Here is a 22,434-nt window from a genome sequence, read left to right on the forward strand (position 1 = left end):
TCTTGTAAATAATAAATTTTGATTAAAAAACTGGATATGAACATTGTTGCCTCAATAATCATTCTTTGTCTGGCTTAGCAGTAACTGATTTTTTTTTTTAATCTTTAAGCAACAATTTGCACAATGAAAGGTTTATAAATAAGAATTCTGAGAGCTCTTTTATCTCTTTTTTGATTCAAAGTTTAATTAATTCTTTTTCACACACGCACAGTTTTATATAATTTAATTCTTTTATATTATAACAGGACAAGAATTACTTTTTATATAGATAATCATTAACAAAATACTAAAGCTTAGCTCAACTTACTCTCCAAATAACAGTTGTAGTTAACAATTGTGTACTTCGTGACATTTATACATGGATCAGGATTAACCTCATCGGTTTTCGGTAATATAAAACAACTGTTTTTTCCATTACACATATTTCGAACAACACCTGTGATATTTCTTAAGTTGCATTTGCTTAAATTTACTGTTATTTTGGTTGGGCATAGTTGATTGTTATTACGACCATATAAAGCACTTTGAATTAATATCATTGATCTATCAGGACATCTTATTGAACTTGATGAAAAATCGCAAAAAACAACTATAACAAAAAAAAGAAAAACAACATCACCATCATAAACATCATTTTTATGACATCTTAACAAACAATAAGAAAAAAAATTAAATACAGAAAAATCTATTTTATTGACAATAAATGGCCCAAAGTAACTTAATTTTCTTTTTTATTTAACAGGTGCTGCAAGAAGTCCTTACAAAATTATCACAGAGCACCGAAGAGTAACATTTAACCAGGAAGTTCACGTATCCTTCCTTACCATTGATTCATATTTGGCGAGAGCAGTTTTCGATTCACGTACCTCCAGTTCTGAAGGCAGAGCTCTAACCATTACACTACTGCTGCTACAACTGTAAATATGTTATATGCCATTATGTTTTTCTTAAAAATTTTATAAATTATACTGTGTCTATAATGCCACTTAATCAAATCATGGAATCAAAGATTATAGTCTTTTAAACTAAGTAACAATAAAATCGTACTTACTTGTATTTTGTTGACAAGTTTCTGATGTTAATAACGTCTATTTAAAAAAAAATATAGTAAAATAAAAACTCTTCTGTGTGGTTCATGTATGGAAAAATATAACGATATGATTTTTCTAACCGTAATTAATTAAATAACCGACAAATAATATTTGAACTAAATCCTCAAAATACTTAAATTTTAATACTAATACAATATTTTAAATTAATATAAATATTTATAATTAATATAAATTTTCTGTTGACTAAAGTTAATAGATGTTATTAAAAGTAAAATAAAGGCAAAAACAAACAAGCGTAAAGATTTTACTTTTAATTTTTGTTGAAAAAATGTGGTATTTAGGGTAAACTAACCTATACACCAAATCGACGGTCGACGGCCCATCCACTCGTCGACGTTTTGTTACTAAAAAAATATTCTGAGCTAACACTAACTGATGTAAAGTGCCGAAATAGTTTCTAAAATGATTGCGTACCGTAACACGGGGTTACACTACGCCTTGCGGTCCTACTTGAATCCACTTATAGAAAATTTGAGTTTAATGCCTCTCCTTTTCAAACGTTTAAAAAGTGGTGCATTTTTTTCTATTTTTTAATTTGTATATGACTAATTCTGTTATGAAACCATATTGCCTTTGCCGCACACTAAATAATTTAATTTTAAGTTGGATGTCAAAAATGAACTGAATTTGCTAGAGAAATTCGCTTGGCAGAACTTTTATGTGGTTTGTTATTATCGCACACACTGCAGAGATAAAAAATCTCTAAGTTTGTTAGATTCACTCTTTGGTAAAAATATTAGAATATTTTTTTAACTATTTTTTCATTTAGCTGTGAGAAAAAAATTACTAATCTCATTTAAATTAGTTTTTATGTAAAAGTGTGGTTACTTTAATCCGAACTTAAAGTAACCCCATATCATTTATTAAATCTCCAATCATTTTATTTATATTAAATAAATATACTATTTTTTTATTTATTTTGGTGGTATGATTTATTTCTTTATTAAATTTAATATTATCATTGTTATTAAAACAAATATAATAAAGTTAAAGTCATTAACATTTTATATAATAAATATTAATAAGATATATAATATTATATGATAATGACTTTTTTGTTGTTGTTGTTTGTCTGTTTTTGAATTATATGTCAATATGTTAAGTTTCTGCTTTGATTAAGTTTTTACTTACTATTTGCAATATTCATTGCTCTTCACAAAAGTTACTTTACATTTTTTATTCATAATAATAGTATTGTAATAGTTTTACAAAAACTGTTTTTACTGTAAACAGTATTTTATACTGTAAACAGTATTTTTGTTGATGGTAAAATATATTGATTGATTTATATTTCAGCTTATGAAAATGCCAAGAATGTCTTCTAGGAGACCGGGCTCCAGAAAATATGTAGATTATTCGCAAGAAAAGCTCCAACAGTGCCTTAATGCTATTAATGAAGGCAGAATGAGTCAGAGAGTAGCATCTAAACATTTTGACATATCTAGAACTACAATCCAAAGTAAACTAAAGCTAAAACAAAATGGACAACCAGTACATCCTACAACATTTACTGTTTTGGAAGAATCTGCTTTTGTTTATCACATCTTGGCAGAGTCTGAGTTTCCCTGTTGATGAACTGGATTTTAGATTTATTGTAAAGGATTATCTCTCTTCCCAAAACAAAACTATTCCACAGTTTAGAAACAATTTCCTAGGACTTAAATGGAGTAAATTATTTTTAAAAAGACATCTTATGCTCACCACGCGGTTGGCAGCTAATGTAAAACATAATCGGGCTGCTGTTAACGAAAAAACCTTAAGCGAGTTTGTTGAAAACCTCTCCCAAGTTGTTAAAAATGTGCCAGTAGAAAATTATACAACTATGACGAAACAAACCTAAGTGATGACCCAAGCCGCAAAAAAATTATTTGTCGTAGAGGTTGTAAATACCTTGAAAGAGTAATGAACTCATCAAAGTCCAATATTTCAGTCATGTTTTGCGGCAACGCTGCTGGATGTACAATACCACTTTATGTTGTCTACAAATCAGAAAATCTGTGGTCAACGTGGACTGAAAACGGTCCCCATGGAACTAGGTACAATCGCACAAAACATGGATGGTTAGATAGTGTCACATTTGAGGAGTGGTATACTGCTCACCTGCTTCCTATACTGAAAAAACAACTGGAAAAAAGTTCTCGTTGGGGATAATTTATCATCACACATTAGTCAGAATGTTTTAAAACTGTGTCAAGTAAATAACATAGTGTTTGCGTGTTTACCTCCTAACTCGTCACATTTGACACAGCCTCTAGATGTTACCTATTTTAGGCAACTAAAAAGTAAATAGAAAACTGTTTTGAATTCATGGAAAGAATCACCTGCAGGTAAAAAATCAACAACACTTCCAAAAGGATGCTTGCCATCACTACTAAAAAAAGTGCTGGAATTAATAAAGGACACTTCAATTGAAAATTTTATATAAGGTTTTGCTAAGTGTGGAATATATCCTTGCAATAAAGAACCTCTTATTAAACGGTTGCCACTGAAGGATTGATCATCTATTGATCTAAACCTTATTTCACAAGCATTTATCAGTCATTTGAACGACAATCGTGCAGACCTTGGAACTTCAATATTAAAGCGCAAAAAGAAACTAAATGTTCCATTAGGAAAAGGAATCTGTCCTGACTCAGAAGAATCAGAAGTTTTACCAATGAAAAATGCCCTAGAAGCACCCCAGAAACGAAAAATAGTTAAATGTGGTATCTCTAGTGCAACATCTAACAGTAAATATAAGTCAAGGCTACATGCCTTTAAATCTGACTAAAACAATTATTTTTTAACATTAAACATTTATATAGAGTTGTTATCTACCTACCAATTTAGTTATTTTTTTTTATTTTAAACAGTTATTTTTCTGTTATAGAACAGAAAAAAATTAATACAATATACAAAGTTTTCTGTATAACTTCTATTTTTCTTTTGCTTTAAATTGATCTGAGGACAATTATTTAAACAAAGCAGAAGTATTTCTTGATGTAAATTTTAGGTAAGTATTTGCTCTAACAATATGAAGGTGTTTACTTAAGTAATTTGTAAATAAATGAAACAAAACAGCGCAATAAGTATACATAGCTTAAAAAAACACCAAGCCAGGGTAACATTATGCCACATTTTGAAAAACTAAAAAGTATATCTGTTAATAATTTATTTTATAAATCAATGAGCTCGAATTAAAGGTTGATATCTTTAAAAATATTTTGAATAAAAAAAAATTGAAAAAAAATTTTGAATAGAGCAAAATTGATCGTTAAATCTAAAAATTTGCAATTAAGTGGATTAAAGTAACCCCATGTTACGGTATCTTTCTTTATATATTAAGGAAGTTTGGTTTTCGTAAACATAAATTTAAACACATACAATAATTTGGAGAAAAAAAAGTTCCTTAAATACCCTTAACTCTTAGGAATATTTTTCATAACTGTTTTTAGATAACCACAAGAAGCGCATGACAAATGTAATGTAATGTAATTTTTTCTTTTTCATGCTGGCATGGAAATAGGTGAGATGAATGTACCAACCTTTAAAATCAATATACTAAAAAAGGGAGTGGGGTAAAAAAGGTGTCGTATTCGAAAAAAAAGTTTATCATTATTACATTATCGTATAATAGGAGTTCTGAGCCACAATCCAGTATTTTATGTGATTTGTGCCAGTGATTTATGTTTGAAACTTCTATAAGTTATTGAATTTTATTCCAGTTTTCGACAACACGGCATTTTAGTCATTGACTGAAAAAAATGTTTCAACTTGCTAGGATTTTTAGAGAGATACTTTAAAAAAGTATTTCTTTTTTGAATGTTATGATTGCTAGACAACAGTTTTCTTTGGAGGATGATTATTGTTTTGTAAATTTCTTATTTCACAATCATTAAAGATTGCAACATAGTAATTTCCTTGGAGATTAGTACCAAACCTTAGAGTTCTTAAATGATTATTTAAATTTTTTTATTGTTTTTAAATGTAATAATATTTTTCTAAATCTGAAAATTATTAATTGACTTAAAATTAAAATAAAGTTAAGATGTCTCCTAAAATAAGCAGTGGCTCAAAAATTAATATTCCAATATATTAAGAAAGACATTAGCAATGCAGTTCAAGACGTTAAGAGGTTAATTTGGTATTTTTAATGTTCTATTAGTTAATTAATTTTATAATTAGTTTTCACTGTACGCAAGGAGATCCTAATGAGAAGGTCATTGCTAGGTCTCAAACCTTATTTTATAAATATTGCACTAATCTTGTAGAATCATTGGGAGCAGGCGCAACTATAAAGTTGTAAGTTATTTTTACTCATTAACCTATCAAACTATTATTCAAGCCTTTTTTTTTTTAAAAAAATCAATAGCCATACAAACATTTAACCCATTTATATTTACACATATCTTTTACAGGTGTTCATTTGGATGCGATGAATGTTTTCATTTAAAACCTTTGCGTTTTACCACTAAAACAAAAATTTGGTTTAATTATTTACAAAGAAGAAATGCAGATAATCAATGAGCAAAGAAGAAATGCAGACAACCTACGAGTCCTATAGAGGGAAGAAGCCATGCAGAGGAATGAAGCAATATAAAAGGTAATATTTATATTTCCTCTAAATTCTATTGAAACAGCGTAGCTTATATAAAATTGCATGTATTTTTTATATGTTTGCCTTGGCACTCCATTTTAATATTGTTTTCTTTCATTTTCAATTTCTATTTCCTTTAGGCACGATCAAGGAAACTTTCTTACCTACTCCTGTCTCAATTGCTTTCTAAACTAACAACTATTAACAAGGCCTAACTGTATCATTGATGGTTTCCTTCGTTAAAGTTTTTAAACTCATTGTTTCCAAAATTAGCATATTTTCTCAAGAGTTCCATGCGATAGAAACATATGTCTCAGCAACACCTTAAATAGTTTACATGTAGGAACATCCATCAAAAAAAAGAGAGAAACTATTTTCCGCAGAAGAAATTCGCAAACAAGTTCAATTGGCAACTGAAGAAAAGAAAAAAAACGCACCTACGTCTGGTGTTAAAAGAAAGTTAAGCTGTAATGCTAAAAAATCCACAAAAATAAAGCAGAAAAAAAAAGGTTTAAATTTTAATTTAAATTAAATATTTTAGTTTAAATTGTAACTTTTTATCTTACGCTGTAAATTATAAAAAACAACCTTTTAAATGTTTTCTTTAAAGTATGTTTTTTATAGTTTACGATGTAAATTATAAAAAACATACTTTTTCATTTATGTTTGTTTGAAAAAATACCTAATATTATAAATACTTATAAGTGTCGAATACTGGAGAACAAAAACGCCGGTCTTGAGATATTATCCTGTGTTCAATATTTTGATATTTCAGCGGCAATAATTCCTATATTTATTTTTGGACGTCATTCACTATGATTGTATTGTAAAGAACAACTATCTCTTTATACGATCAAACTTTAAGATTGATCACTCATGAAATAACGAATGAGAAACTATTATTTATATAAGGTTAGATAAAAAAAAAAAACCGTCAAGAACTAGGTGGTTTGTCCTATATATTGCATTCATTTATTGGTTATGTTTTCACAAGTTACTACTCTTTTAAAACATTTTTATAATAATGTAAAGATTTCTTCTTTTTATTTCTTCAGTTCCTTATATATATATATATATATATATATATATATATATATATATATATATATATATATATATATATATATATATATATATATATATATATATATATATATATATATATATATATATATATATATATATATATATATATATAATGTTTGTCAACTAATTTTAAAAACGCTTTTTCTAATGTTTGATGAAACATTTTTGCTGTACGGAGGGTTGAACCAAATTATATTTCTATTTCTATTTCGCTTTTTTGCAATCTTTGTTTCAAATTTTAGCTCACAATTTTTAAATCCGCTTTTTATAAGAGCATCTTTATACACGCATTTGGAAGAGTTAAAAATATTTTCATTAGAAGAGTTTTGATTAAGTCTATTGTTAATTGAAATGAGAATTTGTTTTAAGATTTGAGGGGGATGGTTCGAATTTATATTAATATACGATAATTCATCATTAGGTTTTTTAAAAGGCCTAAAGGAATTTTCCGGGAGGTTGAATGTGACATCAAGAAAATTCACAATTTTTAAATCAATGTTCATTTCAATTGGAAGCCAATGTTTTTGAAAATTTCTATAATGTTTTTTCTGACTTGGTCAAGTTGAGGTCCTGATTTTTTTGCATTATTATTAAGCCATCATTGCCTAATTGATTAAAATGAACTATTTTAGCTAGGAAATTTAAAATATATAAGCCTACAAGTTCGCAAATTTCTGCTCCATCGTAACTTCCCATTGTTACATCAAAGCATTCGTGCTTGATTTTTTTCTTTCACGTCTCGTTATTAAAATAGAGTAAAGTTTTTCTGCAATGTTTTATTAGACGAATTGTGTCGTCTGTAATTTCAGTGTGGGTTTTTCCAAATTTTATTGTTTTATTTAAAATTTCTGCTGTAATTGAGGGGTGAAAATCAATAATATCAAATTGCATAAATGTGCATTCATTTTTATTACTAATTTCAGAAAACCAATTTATAGCATCAGTGGTGTTTTTCTACTGTTGCAAATTTAATTTTTTCCAAATAATATTATTTATGTCGTCTAATTTAATTTTACAAACGTGCCCTAGTTCACTTTTTGAAGGTACTAGTAGCCTACAAGGGAGTTTATTTTGAAAATTTGGTTTATCATCTTTTAGTGTGATAAACGCTTGCGCTGGTGCGACGGATTCAATTCTAGTATCTGAATTAATTGTTTTAGCAATGTTTTGGCCTTCTAAATTAATTGAATTTTCTGAGTTTTTTGGGGCTTTTGCGTAGCTGTTAGAAATATTATCGCGCAGTAATTTATGGTGATTATCTGGGGCAATTTGGTATATGTTGCTTGCTTTATCAGCAAAAACTAAAATATTAGGGTTTGATTTTATATTATTAATGTCTAACTTGAGTTCCTTTTGGAAATCATTGTTAATATTGGGAAACTTTATTGTTTTAATCAAGTGTAACAAATCGTTTTCAAAGTTTTCTAGGTTAGGAATAAATGGTGGGGCGTTTTTTGTTTTGAATCCGAAATTTTCTTTTTTGAATCCGAAATTTTCTATATTTTAATTTTAGGACTTTTTTTGTTTTCAGATTCTAAGAAAAAATGGGCTTTCCAACGAATTCTTTTAAGAAAGTGTTTTATTTTTTCAATTAAAGAAATAGTATAACTTTTTTTGTCTGGGACTGGGATATTTGGCAAATGGAAAAAACGTTATGCCAACCACAAACAATCTTTTAAACATAAAAAAAATTCAAAAGAGACTATGCTGTGTATATATATATGGCAACTAAAAGAAAAAAATATTAACTTTGAACTAAACCGGTCTATCCTAAAAACTGCGCCTGCCTATAATAACATTTCCAAAAAATGTATACTTTGTTTACAAGAAAAATTTGAAATTATTACTCATTTAGATCAAGAAAATTTACAGAATAAAAAATCAGAATTAATTTCTAAATCCAGACATGAAAATAAATTCCTTTTAAAAAATTATAAAAACAAATGACCAGTCAAAATTTATCATAATTCTAAGGAATTTTTTTCATGATTTTTTAATTATCTAATGTAGTTGATGCAACTTCCTGGTTGCAAAATACTACAGTTATTACATAATTACTTATAAAAATTCCCAACTTCCTGTGAAATAATTTTTCTATAACTTGAAAACTTTTTTATGTTTAGACATTCTTCCTGATGAACCTGCTGATGGTGAAACACAGTGTAGAAGAAATCAAAAATTAGATAAGTGTTTTTACTAATTTATTATTGCTCTGTTCTTTTAGAAGATTGAGCACTCTGTTTGTAGAATACACTATCTTAATATATATATATATATATATATATATATATATATATATATATATATATATATATATATATATATATATATATATATATATATATATATATATATATATATATATATATATATATATTATATATATATATTATATATATATATATATATATATATATATATATATATATATATATATATATATATATATATATATATATTATATATATATATATATATATATATATATATATATATATACATATATATATATACTTATATATTTTTATTTATATAAACATTAAAGTATCTTTGTATGTAAATATATTTACACGTGTATATTTACAGGGTTTCTCACCTCATTTCGATACTGAATCATTCAATTTCGACATTTTATCACTACATTTCGACACTGTTGCATCACATTTTGACGATTTAAAAACACTATATTTTGAATAAAAATTTATGATGAAAATTTGTATTAAATAATAATGGGTTGTACTTAATCGGGACAATAAAATAATTAATGTGGCTATTTTTTTAATTCTACAATTAAATATTATAGATACGTGGATAATAATAATACAGGGTTTCCACTTCATTTCGACAGCGTATCGTTTAATTTCGACATTTTATTAGTACATTTCAACAATGTTTCTTTAAATTTCGACACCGTTGCATCTGATTTCGACTGTTTTGTATTCAATTTCGACAGTGCTAAGAATATTTTATTTAATATAGAAACAAAAAAGTTAGATTCTTTTTAAATTCATTTAGATAATATAACTATTTTGTTTTCATACAAACTAAAATTTAAATAGAAAAATATAATATATAAAATATTGTAGTTGCAAATACTCGCTAAACAAAAATAAAAAATACCAAAGTAAATTTATTCATCGATAATTGTTTCTCTTCTTGAACATGGAATCATATACCTAAGCATGTGCTTAAAATAATTACTATAGTTTGTGCAAGTACTATTTAATGCACCGTTTTATATATTTTCAAGTAGTTCTTGACCTTGAACTAAAGTACTTGAAATTATTAATATTGAATATTAATAACACTGATAAACAAATAAAGTTTTATTGTGCAAATCTTGTTAACTAGGTGGTTTTTTAAAACAAATTAAATATGCTGATTTCAAATATGCAAACCATTTTTCACCATCACGTCAAGTTGTAAAGATATTTGGGTTCAAATCTTTAGTATTTAAGGTAAAGTCCCTAATATTGTCGAAAAAAAAGTTATTCAAAAGTATGTCAACCTGGGTCTCAAAAGAAGCGTATTTTCATAGAAATTTTAGAAAAGATAAATATTTTTAACCTAAAATTTATTGACAAAAAAAATTATGTAAAAAAATGCTAAAGACTTTTAAAAAAACTTTAACAAAATGTTTCTCAGCAATAATACAAAAAGTACTTATTTTTATTACAAACAAATACCATTTTTAAAATCTATGAAAATACGCTTCTTTTGAGACCCAGGTTGACATACTTTTGAATAACTTTTTTTTCGACAATATTAGGGACTTTACCTTAAATACTAAAGATTTGAACCCAAATATCTTTACAACTTGACGTGATGGTGAAAAATGGTTTGCATATTTGAAATCAGCATATTTAATTTGTTTTAAAAAACCACCAAGTTAACAAGATGTGCACAATAAAATTTTATTTGTTTATCAGTGTAATTAACCTGAAATAATCTATACCCACATAATTTGTTTAACATATATATTTTACGTATATTCAAAAAATTATTTTTGAAACCATATTAATGATTTCAGTATCTACTTTAAATATTGTAAAATTAAAAAAATAGCCATACTAATTATTTTATTGTCCTAAATAAATATTATTTATTTATATATAAATATATATATATATATATATATACCCATTATTATTTAACAAAAATTTTGATCATAGATATGAAAATTTTTATCCAAAATAAAGTGTTTTTAAATTCTCGAAATGTGATGCAACAGTGTCAAAATTGAATGCAAAAGTGTCAAATGTAGTGATACAATGTCGGAATGAGGTGAGAAACCCTGCAAGTGGATACTGAAATCATGAATGAGGTTTCAGAAATAATTTTTTGGATATGTGTAAAATATACATGTAAAATAAACTATGTGGATATTAATTATTTCATGTTACCATAATAACTGTTTTTAGTTGCCATATTCTTTATATTTTTTGGTCAGAATAATTATTTTTAATTGCTAAAAAAAGAATATTCACGTTTCGGAAAATATCACACAATAATAATCATCAAACTATAAGTTATTGTCATTTATTATGAAAACAAAAATATTTTTATTATCCAAAATATTTGTCTCTTCAATACAATCAGAGTTCATAGTAAAAGTTTAAATATCATTTTTAATATTTATAAACAGCATGGCCAAATCAAACAACCAATGGCCAAATCGACAATGAAAACCGTTCGAGGATAATTAAGTCTTATTTAAATGGAAATTCGCTTTAAGAAATCGCGAATATTCTTTAAATGAGCGATTTAAACGAACTACAATCTATTATATATATATATATATATATATATATATATATATATATATAATATATATATATATATATATATATATATATATATATATATATATATATATATATATATATATATATATGTATATATATACATATATACATATATATATACATATATACATATATGTACATATATACATATATGTATATATATACATATATGTATATATGTATATATATACATTTTTTATAAAATTTATTAAAAATATTATATATATATAACTAGAAAATTCAATTATTAAAAAATATAAATATGGGTTGCCGATAGAATGGCAAATAAAAGGTGGTTCTAGAAACCAAATATTGACACAAGAGTCCAAAGTACTAATCAAAATTGGATCGATGATGATCGTAGAATAACTCTTAAGGTAAACTTTCTGAACAAAAATCCATTTCATTTACTCACTCTACTATGACAAGATGCATATAAATCGTGTTCAAAAAATTCAACTAAGGGGTCGTCCATAAAGTACGTATACTCATAGGGGGGTACGTACTTTATGGACGTACGCACTTATTAAATAAAGTAATTTTTCTTAGTTAATGCTTGTGTTTCTAACTTATCACCACTCACAAATACTTATCTATAGCTAGATTTTTTTTAATAAATAACTAGATATTTTTGAATATAATAATAAATATATAATCTTTTTTAAATAATAAAACCATAACCGTCACTATGAAATGACAGTTGAGGAGGGAGGGAATACTTGCCCTTAAAGAAGATCTAATTACAAATTATTTTTGGAAACTTTAAAGTTTTTTTTAACAAAGGAACTTAAAAGTTAGGAAAATTTGTTTAAATTTAACAATAAAAACGTAATAAGTTTTAATGAGCTTGGTAAAAATGTTGTGGGTTTTTAGTTTAAAATAAACACGCAGGAACGTTTAAATGGCACCTCATAGTTACGTTTGAAGCGTTTTATAAATGTAACATCTCACATACTTGGTTACATTTATTAGTTATTTAGGAATAGAGAAAGTTTTAATGATAATGCACAATTATTGTATTTTCTTGCGATATTCAAAAAGATTTGCTTGCGATGGTCAAAACAATTGTTTTGACTATATCCAGCCTGGATAGTTTTTCACAGCTTTTTGCATACCCTCCACCTATGTTGTTGTATCGCAATTAAAGAAAGAGATTAATTGCCGCGAGGAAAACAAATTTGTGCTCAATCTTAAATAAATACGAAAATTTTTTGTGTATGAGAACATAGTTATTATTTCTTAAATATAAAAAATGTCACGTTGCAAAATTGCATCATCTTATGTAGGGTAATTTTTTTGATAAATATAATAAACAAAGAAGCTTGAGAAAGCTGGAGATTATAAATTTTTGAAAAGTATTTCAGCTAAAAAAATGTAATCAATTTAGTGTTTGAAAATTTAAACATCAAGGTAACAGTGAGTGTATTACTTTGCAATCATTTAAAAGATTAACAAAATTAAACAAAAAAGACTTGTTGAAAAATTTGTGCAGTTGATCTTTAAGCGCTTTTGCTGGCAAACAGGAAACTTTTAAATCAACAAACTGGCAAGAGTGTTTGTTTACTACCTTTAAAGTATAGGTTGTGGTTAAGGGCAGGGTGATAAAAAATTTTTAAGTAATCACAAACTAAAAAAAAAAACTGTTATCTTTATAGGTTTCAAAACATCGTTTTAATATTGTATAAACAAAATTAATAATATAGTCTTCATCAATCAATTAATTTAAATTGTTGGTGATCTAAATCAAAGGGTGATTTCACCCAATCAAATATGTTTTCGATGACATGAATTTGATCAGAACTACTTTCATTTATTGTTAACTGAGTACCATTGTTTTCATCGTCATTTTTATTTTCCTCAGAGGTAGTGTTGATTATGTTTCTAAACACGCATTTGTGACGCTTAGCACTTGCTTTAGAAGCGTGATAAATTTTGCAGGTTTTGCAAGTTCTTTGATCAATTTTTTGTTGTGAAATTGATGGGCAGTACAAATCAAAGGAAGCTTCCATCGAAATTTTTGAACCTATATATTCCAAGCGCTGCGCTAGAGAAGAAAAGTAAGGTTTGGGAATACTTCGTACTACCTTTGGCTCAGGAATAAAAATTCCTTAACCAGCATGATACATTACAACTGGACCTGGTAAAAAACGTTGAGGAAAATATCTTTTTCCAGGAACTTCGCCAAGATTTACAGCAACTCGGAACATCACACTTAACGATCATTAAAAAATACTGACTTTGTCTTTTCGTGATTTTCAATCCATTTTGAATCTTGCTCTGGTATTGGTGACAGTTGGGAAGTTTCAACATATTCAGCACAAACAGAATAGTTATCAATTACTATATCAAACCATACCTCAGCTAGATTTTCTGCAGCTTTAGCAAAAAAAATTTTTCTAAATCAACGTCAATTGTTTTTCCAGATGCATTTAGATGTGTCCCAAAATAATCATGTGGCAAAACCAATCCTGCTAACTCTCTACTCAGCGGAGCCATACGCCGTTTAACCCTGTTATATGCTGAATAATGAGGTGCATGAGTTCCTGTTGGATAGATATCCAAATCCCATTTTAAAAATCTTGCAATTGCAACTTGCACTGGTTTGGGAAACCTTAGATTTTCATCAGGGCCTCCATCACATGCAACAACAAATATAGGTTTTACCTGACCTTCTGGAGTACAAATGTGAAGTCTAAAATTTTCAATTGAAACAAGACGCTCCAAATCACGGCCATGAGTAAAACCAGTGCTGCTTTCATGCTTCATAGATCTAATAGCAATATATTTTGGTCCAGAATATGACACTGCGTCAGCAAATTTGTTCGGATCAATAAGACAAGCTGCATAAACAGACGGTATAAGTTTATGTCTGAAACCACTAAAAAATCATGATCTGGCAAACGTACGTGATAATCAAGATGCATCAAAATTGGTGATTGTTTTGTTGCAGCTTCTAATCCTAATGGTATTTTGGCTTTGTCGTCTAGACTTAAATAAAAGCATGAATCTGGACCAAACATTGAACAAATTTCATCCATGTATTGCATGCACGCAAATGTAAATCCAGCATCGATATGCCTATCACGAGCTGTATTAGCAGTCCTGATCAACTTCACTGGAACTGTCTTAATGTGACGTATTCCCTCAAGTGTGTTTGATCGCTTAGGCATCAGTCTTAAATAAGCTGCAGATCGCGATAAACAATAACCCAGTTTTAGTAGGCTTTTATTTAAGTCATCAAGTGTCTTACATGAACGTAACTCCGGCGATCTTCGTCGATCGCTAGCAGCGGCTCCTATTGATGCAATAGGAGACGCTATGATATCTTTAAATGCTTAAAACCTTTGAACGAAAACTTTTTCGGATGAAACTTTAAATCTAGCAATAAAAATTTAAAGAAAAAATTTTTACGGGGTGTAACACAGGGAAGGATATTTACGATCAAAGTAGGGTAACTCCAATTACTCTTGTACCGTTCAAAAAAAAAAGCTACGAAATTTTTGGTAAAGTTTTTATTAACATTTTCGTATTTGAGTAGGATTGAATCTGATCACTCAAATACAAAATTAAAAGAAGTTTTCGATTTTTTTGTTAAGGGTTCCAGAGATATTTTTTACATTACAAACTTACATTAAATGTTTGATATTTTTCTTAAATTGAATAAAATTAAATAAGTTTGATATTTTACTTTTAAAAACTAACTTTTTATGCATAAATTTGATTTATAAATACAATTAAAAATAAACGGTTGTATAAATTCATACAGCAAGATTTTCCGAAAAAAAAAATGATAAGAGTCGTATGTAACAACAGCTTTAAGTAGGTTTTAAGAATAATTTATGTGGCAGCTGGATACTATGTGACTGTTTTCCAAGAACTGACTAAAATTATGATGAGCAGATTTAGAGTTTGATAATCATTCAATATCATTTTTAAAAACACCTCTTTATATTTTACTAAAGCGTGTGCTTTAGGTGATACTCCTAATTTAAGTTCACAGTAGGCTTCTTGAAACTAATTGATTTTTATTTCATAGTTTTCTTTTAAAGTCATTCTAAACCATTAACTTTTACTTCTTTCAAACATTTAAATGCTTGTAAAATGAAAGAAAGAATTTATCAATATCCAGTGAAAATGACTTGATCAAATCTTTTAAAATATATTTTCAAGTAATTTTGATCTCCTCTCTTGAATTACTCTCAACTAGACTTATATTCGTCGATAAATTTTAAGTTTAATAGTATTATCTCTCAGCATTCAAAAATTATGACCATATAAAATTTGTAACCCCTTCAAATTGAGTGGGATTTAAACTTAAATGGTCATAATTTTTGAACGCTGACAGATAATACTATGAATCTTAAATTTATTGATGAATATAAGTCTAGTTGAGAATAGTACAAAATATATTTTATCAACTTGTTGCCCTCACGTTTGGGGTGGGTAATGGGGGAGGTGACGAAGTTTTGGGGCTTTTTTGTTCCCAGCCTCCAGCTATTGCAATTTTCTGCAAAGTATCATTATTTGACATAAGTATAAAAATAAAAACGTTTGGAGTTTGCTCTATGTCTAAAAGTTAGCTATTTTAAACACAGAAAAATGCTGGATGCATCACTGAAGAAAATATTTATTATTGTATTCATGTATGCAAAAAGTTTTTATTTATATAAAAAGCAGAGTTTAGCTTAGAAAAGAGTTAAAATTAGTTTGTTTACCAGAAAAAATATTTTTTAATTTCTCGTTGTGTTGAAAGCGAGAAAACTGAATTATCAAGTACCTTCACTTTTAATGTCGTCTAAATAACTTTTTTTAAATTCCGTTTTCATTTAAAAAATTGTACTTTAAATGTGTCAAATGTGTTTTTTTCATTTAAATAACGCCCATAAAATGGCAAAACAGTCATTTATTTGTGAAAAATATTTTATTCACCCTAATAATAATATTTTAGACTAAAACAACAGAGTTGTGTAATACAATAAAATTCTCCAGGCCACAAACGAATCATGATCTTACAATAAAAATGCTTGGCAGCTACGATACTAAGGTGCTCAGAATAAGAAGGAGTCAGGGAAAAGTCAAAGACTTCAATCAACTTGAGGTGGCTAAAGGGCTCTTGATGTACTAATGGGTGATGTACATCAACTAGATTCATATATATATTTAAAAGATGGGTTAATAAAGTTCAATTTTATTGAAAGTTATTTGTTTATATTCACAATATTAAAGAAATTAAATTACATAAAATAAATAAAAATCACGAAAATATTTCGACAATTCATGACCACCCCTACCGGTGCGATTATTACGACTTCTAGAAACCAAATATGGCCTGATTTGATTTTTCTGATATCAATTACCTATATTTAAACATACAACATATCCCATCTAATTGAAAAACATCGTGGCATCTCAGGACCACCGCTACTAAAATGACCATTTGGGTAGTCATGACCACTTCTAAAGACTAAATATACCCAGATTTGAATTCCCTGACAGCAGTTACTTATGTTTAGATATACAACATGTCTCATCTAATTTAAAAATCATCGAGAAACCCAATGACCACCCTTGACAACCACTAAAATAACCACTTGTGTGGTCATTACCACTCGAAAATTAAAATGGAGCCTAAAATGAAACCTTTGGCTCCAAAAACTTCTATAAACATGTACCATATGTCTATATTTAACTCATAAATAGTTTTGCCATTTTTAGACAACTCGGGCCCACTATGCATTGTATAGAAAAGAACCCTAATCCTAACAAATAGATTTTTATATACTCTGCTTTTTCAGCTTCATATATTACTATATATACCACACAAACTAAATGTGAGCTAGGTTAGCGAGCCAACAACTGCAACAACCTTTTTCTTTTGTACACTAGCTCACCCATTTCTTCACCGGAGATGAGAAGTAAGCACTCTACCTAAGCAACACAAGTAAGCTCAAATAACAATCAACTCCGATATTGCCTCCGGATTCAATGATGGGAAGAACTTGGAAATTTTTTATTTAGTATGCAAAGCTATTTTATTCTGTAAAACTTCTTTTGTAACTATTTATGTTAATTGCTTCCCTAAGGCAGATTAAGCGAGGCTTTGACTGCCTTAGGGAATAAACCACAGTCAAGAAGGCTACTTTTTTGCGGGTACAGCCCTTTCTCATCTCTTTAAATTCAAAAAACGAACCTTTACCAATAAGACCGTTTCGCAGAGAAACAAGTTAAGCGTTGTACGATCAGGGACGTGGTGGGGATCGAACTTAAAACTCTTCGCTTACCAACTGATTAAACAAATATGAAATAACATTGAAAGCGAAAATCTTGTATGTTTAATTTGCTTACATGGCTTTTTTTTTTAAATTAACGTTTTAGTCTTTTAGTAATAAATCTTTTTATTATTATGTACTTCCATCCTTTAATATACATTTTCTTTTCTCTAACACCCAGTTAGTTCCTTTATATATGCTTTAAAAACTTATGAATCTTAAAAAATTAAGTTAAATATTTCCAAAAAAAAATTTAAAACGCAATGCAAAAAAACAGTCATTTAGGATCGGTCCCACACAAAGTTGTCAAAAACCAAATTGACACGAGTCAAACAAACTAAGATTTTGGACAACACTTTAGGTAACTTATCTCTAAATAAAATTGCTCTGCCTTATTTTAAAGCTTAGATTAAACCACTGAATTTTTTTTTGAATACATAAAGTAATGTTAAATAGTAAATATTTTTTAAATAAAATATATTTGATAAATTTAAAAATATTTAAATCTAAAAAGTATTATTAAAATAGTTTACAACAGTTATGTACATACCAAATATATAATAACAATAACGATTTTCATTGTTGTTGTGCCACTGTCATAATGGTTTTATTAACATTTTGAAAATATCTTGAAGTTAAAATTAAAAACTAAAAAAGAAAAATTAAAACTTTTAAAATTATTGGTCAGACATATGATTAAACGTCTCGCTTACAACTGAATATTAAACTTTTACAAACTCAATCGAAAACAATTTCAACTATTTCAGTTTTAAAAATTAAAACTAAAGGTGAAAAGATGATTTTAAAAGAAAACAATCATTTTAAATGATTTATTTTAGGTTACCAAGAGTTGTTAGATTTGATAAATAAATGTTAAAACCGTAAAGCTCAAATAAAAAATTAGTATATAAATTTTAGTCAATGTAAAATTATTAACTTTGAACAAAATGCTAGTGTTTTCACTGGAGGTTGTAGATGGTCATAATTAATAAAAAAAACTTCTAATTGAGCAATTTTACGTTAACATTATCTTAACTAGTATTTCAGGTTTAAGTGACTCTATTTCTATTGATATACCCAGCATTTAGTTGATTACTCGAAAAACAATCTGTAAAAAAACTAGATATAATTTTGTCGTTTACATATATATATATATATATATATATATATATATATATATATATATATATATATATATATATATATATATATATATATATATGTATATATATATATATATATATATATATATATATATATATATATATATATATATATATATATATATATATATATATATATATATATATACATATATATATATATACACACACTACCGGCAATTAATTTGAGAGCAGTGATGAGAAAACAGTAATTCTATTAAAAATCTATTAAATCTATCAGTTATATTTTCGTTTATGTTTTTTTTTGATCTCAGTGAATAAAGAAACTACAAACTAGTTCATGAAGTATACTTTATTTAGTTTTCTTCACAAATATTTCTAAACAAATAGAAAACTTAACAAAAGTTAAAAAGTTAAATTATAAGGTCTTTATTATTTTGCACAAGTTTCAAACTTTGTGTTCATCAAAATAACCACTACGTTTCTTCATTACTGCTTCACATATTCTTGGCATGCGAAAGATTAATTTCTTTAAAGTTTCCATGGTTACAGCTTTCCAAGCCTTTTGCAGTAATTCCCATAAATGTTCCTCAGATTTTACTTGGAATTTCTTCACAGACCGGTCTATTTCATCCTAAAGAAGCTCAATGGGATTGCGGTCTGGTGACTGCGCAGGCCAGTCCATTAAAGTAAGGGTTTTTTCTTGTACTTGATTAAGATAATTGATTTTCTTGTACTTGATTAAGATAATTGATTTTCTTGTACTTGATTAAGATAATTGATTTTCTTGTACTTGATTAAGATTTTCTTGTTCTTGATTAAGATAATTGTACAAAGTTTAGATTTGTGCTTTGGTTCATTATCTTGCGTAAAAATAGGCTGGCGTCGAACCACCATTCAATGAGCAAATGGAACGGCATGATTCTCCAAAATTTCTCTGTATTGCTCCTTTTTCATAATTCCACGAACTCTGATCAAATCTCCTATTTTGTGACCTACAAAACAACCCAATACCATTATTGAACCTTCTCCATGCTTAACAGTAGGCACAATGCACTGCGGAATGTAACGTTTATTCAGGAGCCGGCGTACAAATATTCTTCTCTCGTTGCCAAATAATTCAAACTTGGACTCATCGCTCCATACTACGGTTTTCCATTGACTTATTGTCCAGTTGGCATGTTTGCGAGCCCATTGTAGTCGTTTTACCTTGTTTGCTTTTCTTAGCAACGGTTTTTTTGGCAGCTTCACACCCTCTAAGTCCAGCTTTCATCAAACGGTTTCTTATTGTCCGGACACAAACAAGTTTTTCAGTAGTTTCATTGTATTCTCTCATTATTTGTGGAGTTGTTAATTTTCTGTTTGACATAGATAATCTCGTAATACGACGATCGCCATGTTCATCTATCTTTCTAGGCTGTCCAGGTCGTGGTAAGTCACAGTATTGACCAGTTTCCTTGAAACGCTTGATTGTACTGTGAATTCCAGTCTTTGATATTTTCATTCTTTCAGCAATTTTTCTTTCTAAAACACCTTCTTAATCAAGTAAAACAATGCGAACTCTCTGTTCAAAGCTTAATTTTCGAACTGGAGCCATTTTAGTACGATAAAATAGAAACTAAAAAAAAATAAACAGTTCAAATAATACAATATTTGTATATTCATTTGCTAGTCATTATATACTATATTGGATCTACATAAAGTATCTACAAGCAGCTACCAATAAGAAAAATTATATTTTCAAAATCAATTTCAAGTCATTAATCAAAATTAAGTAACAGTTAAAAATAATACTTGTATTGTCTTTTATTCTGGAAGAACTCAGCACATACACTTTTGTATACTTTTGTACATAAGCAAATTTTTGGGTGCAAAAATGCCCATATCCTATTCTATCCACTTATTTATTGTGCTCTATTTATTTTTAATCTAAAAATGAAGAAGTGCAAATATGATAATCAGATATACTTATTTTTAAAATGTAAATACCGTTTTTAACCGCTGGTCTCAAATTAATTGCCGCAAGTGTATATATTCTTACCAGGAAAAGAAAACTTTAGATGTACATAAATACTGTCAATGATACAGTAAACAATGTAATATCAGGTATGCTGTATTGTTGTCAATATCTGTGAAACATTAATTTTTTTTTCTTGCTCTCACACGTAACGAACTACTTACCAGTTACATTTCATTATAAACGTCAGAGTTATCCTAACTGATTATAACTTTCTTTGTATTCAAATGTGAAGATAGCTCATAAAAAACAAAAATGTCCTGGACCTTTTTGAACCCAAAATATATTTTTTGATCAGCGTGGAATGTTCAAAAGACGTCTGAATTACATTCAGAAGTGTGCCGTTATATAAGGAGACGCAAATCAAACAAACATGTAAACAAAAACTAAAATCTCGTTTTATAATATTTGGTAAAAAATACTTAGTTTTATGGTTAATTTTTCGTAGAGATTTTATTTGGTAGTTATTAAATGGGTGCGCCATTTTTTTGTTTTATCTCGAAAAAATATTGAAAGCCTGATAATGAGCAGCCGTGGCACAGTGGTTAGAGTTCTGGCTCAGAACCCAGAGGTCTGAGGTTCGACGCCAGCTCTAGCCCAATAAGCGACAAAGGTAAGGAGGGAGGCGTGAACCTCTAGTTAAATGCTCTCCCACGGTGCTCACTGATAAGACCGTAAGGACTTCTGGGAGCACCTAAAATAACCAAAAATAATAATAATAGTAATAATAATAACTAACGGTTTCATAAAGAATTGTTTGAAATAGAGGTTGCAAGCTTTAATTATTACTACGTTAATAGATTATTTCTTTGATTTTTTTTAACAAATTCGATTTATGTTTATTTTTAGTATATATGAAGTAATAAATTATATATATATGTATATATATATATATATATATATATATATATATATATATATATATATATATATATATATATATATATATATATATATATATAAAATATTTTAAACGTTAAAAAGACGTTCAGAACGTCTTTTGAAAGTATAAAAGACGTCTTTTCTAGACCAATTTTGTATAGCTGTACTTCAATGGAAAGTCTTATTTAAGTCTTTTTACTACGTCTTTAGAACGTCCTAAAAGGACATCTTTGAGCGTCTAATCTAGAATCACATTAGAACGCATCAGAGACGTTCCATCTGAACATTCATTGTACACTTTTTGTACGTTACCGTGCCCACTGGGATGTGCTTTAAAAAAGAACAATAATATATAAATACTTGTTAAAAATAAAAATTATCCATTTCGCTAATAATAGTGAAATTGGTAATTTGTTGAAAACTATTTTAATAAAAAGAAATTTAGCTGAAAACGAACTTGATGATTTTCAAATTTTTTTTTGATAATAATTCTACTCGCGTTTTAAACTTTGTTTACATTTATATTTATATTTGTTTTATATTTATATTTTTTTTAATTTTGC

At 27.7% G+C, this 22,434-nt stretch overlaps 1 protein-coding gene across 5 annotated transcripts in view; it reads right to left on the reverse strand.

Annotated features, from left to right (window-relative positions):
* Window positions 1-18,572, reverse strand: part of LOC136080589 (semaphorin-5A-like) — a 150,550-nt gene extending 131,978 nt beyond the window's left edge. For 4 of the 5 annotated variants that reach the window (XM_065797428.1, XM_065797426.1, XM_065797425.1 and 1 more), the window contains exons 1-3: window positions 18,399-18,565; window positions 1,052-1,088; window positions 308-589 (exon numbers count right to left, since the gene is read on the reverse strand). In XM_065797428.1, coding sequence (XP_065653500.1) covers window positions 308-589; window positions 1,052-1,088; window positions 18,399-18,428 — 349 coding nt within the window. In that variant the 5' untranslated portion in view covers window positions 18,429-18,565. Of the gene's footprint in view, window positions 1-307; window positions 590-1,051; window positions 1,089-18,398 lie in introns of all 5 variants that reach the window. The other variant, XM_065797424.1, reaches the window with a different exon arrangement.
* Between the last annotated feature and the right edge of the window lie 3,862 nt (window positions 18,573-22,434).

This window comes from Hydra vulgaris, chromosome 05, assembly GCF_038396675.1.
Source record: "Hydra vulgaris chromosome 05, alternate assembly HydraT2T_AEP".
NCBI classification, from domain to species: Eukaryota; Metazoa; Cnidaria; class Hydrozoa; order Anthoathecata; family Hydridae; genus Hydra; species Hydra vulgaris.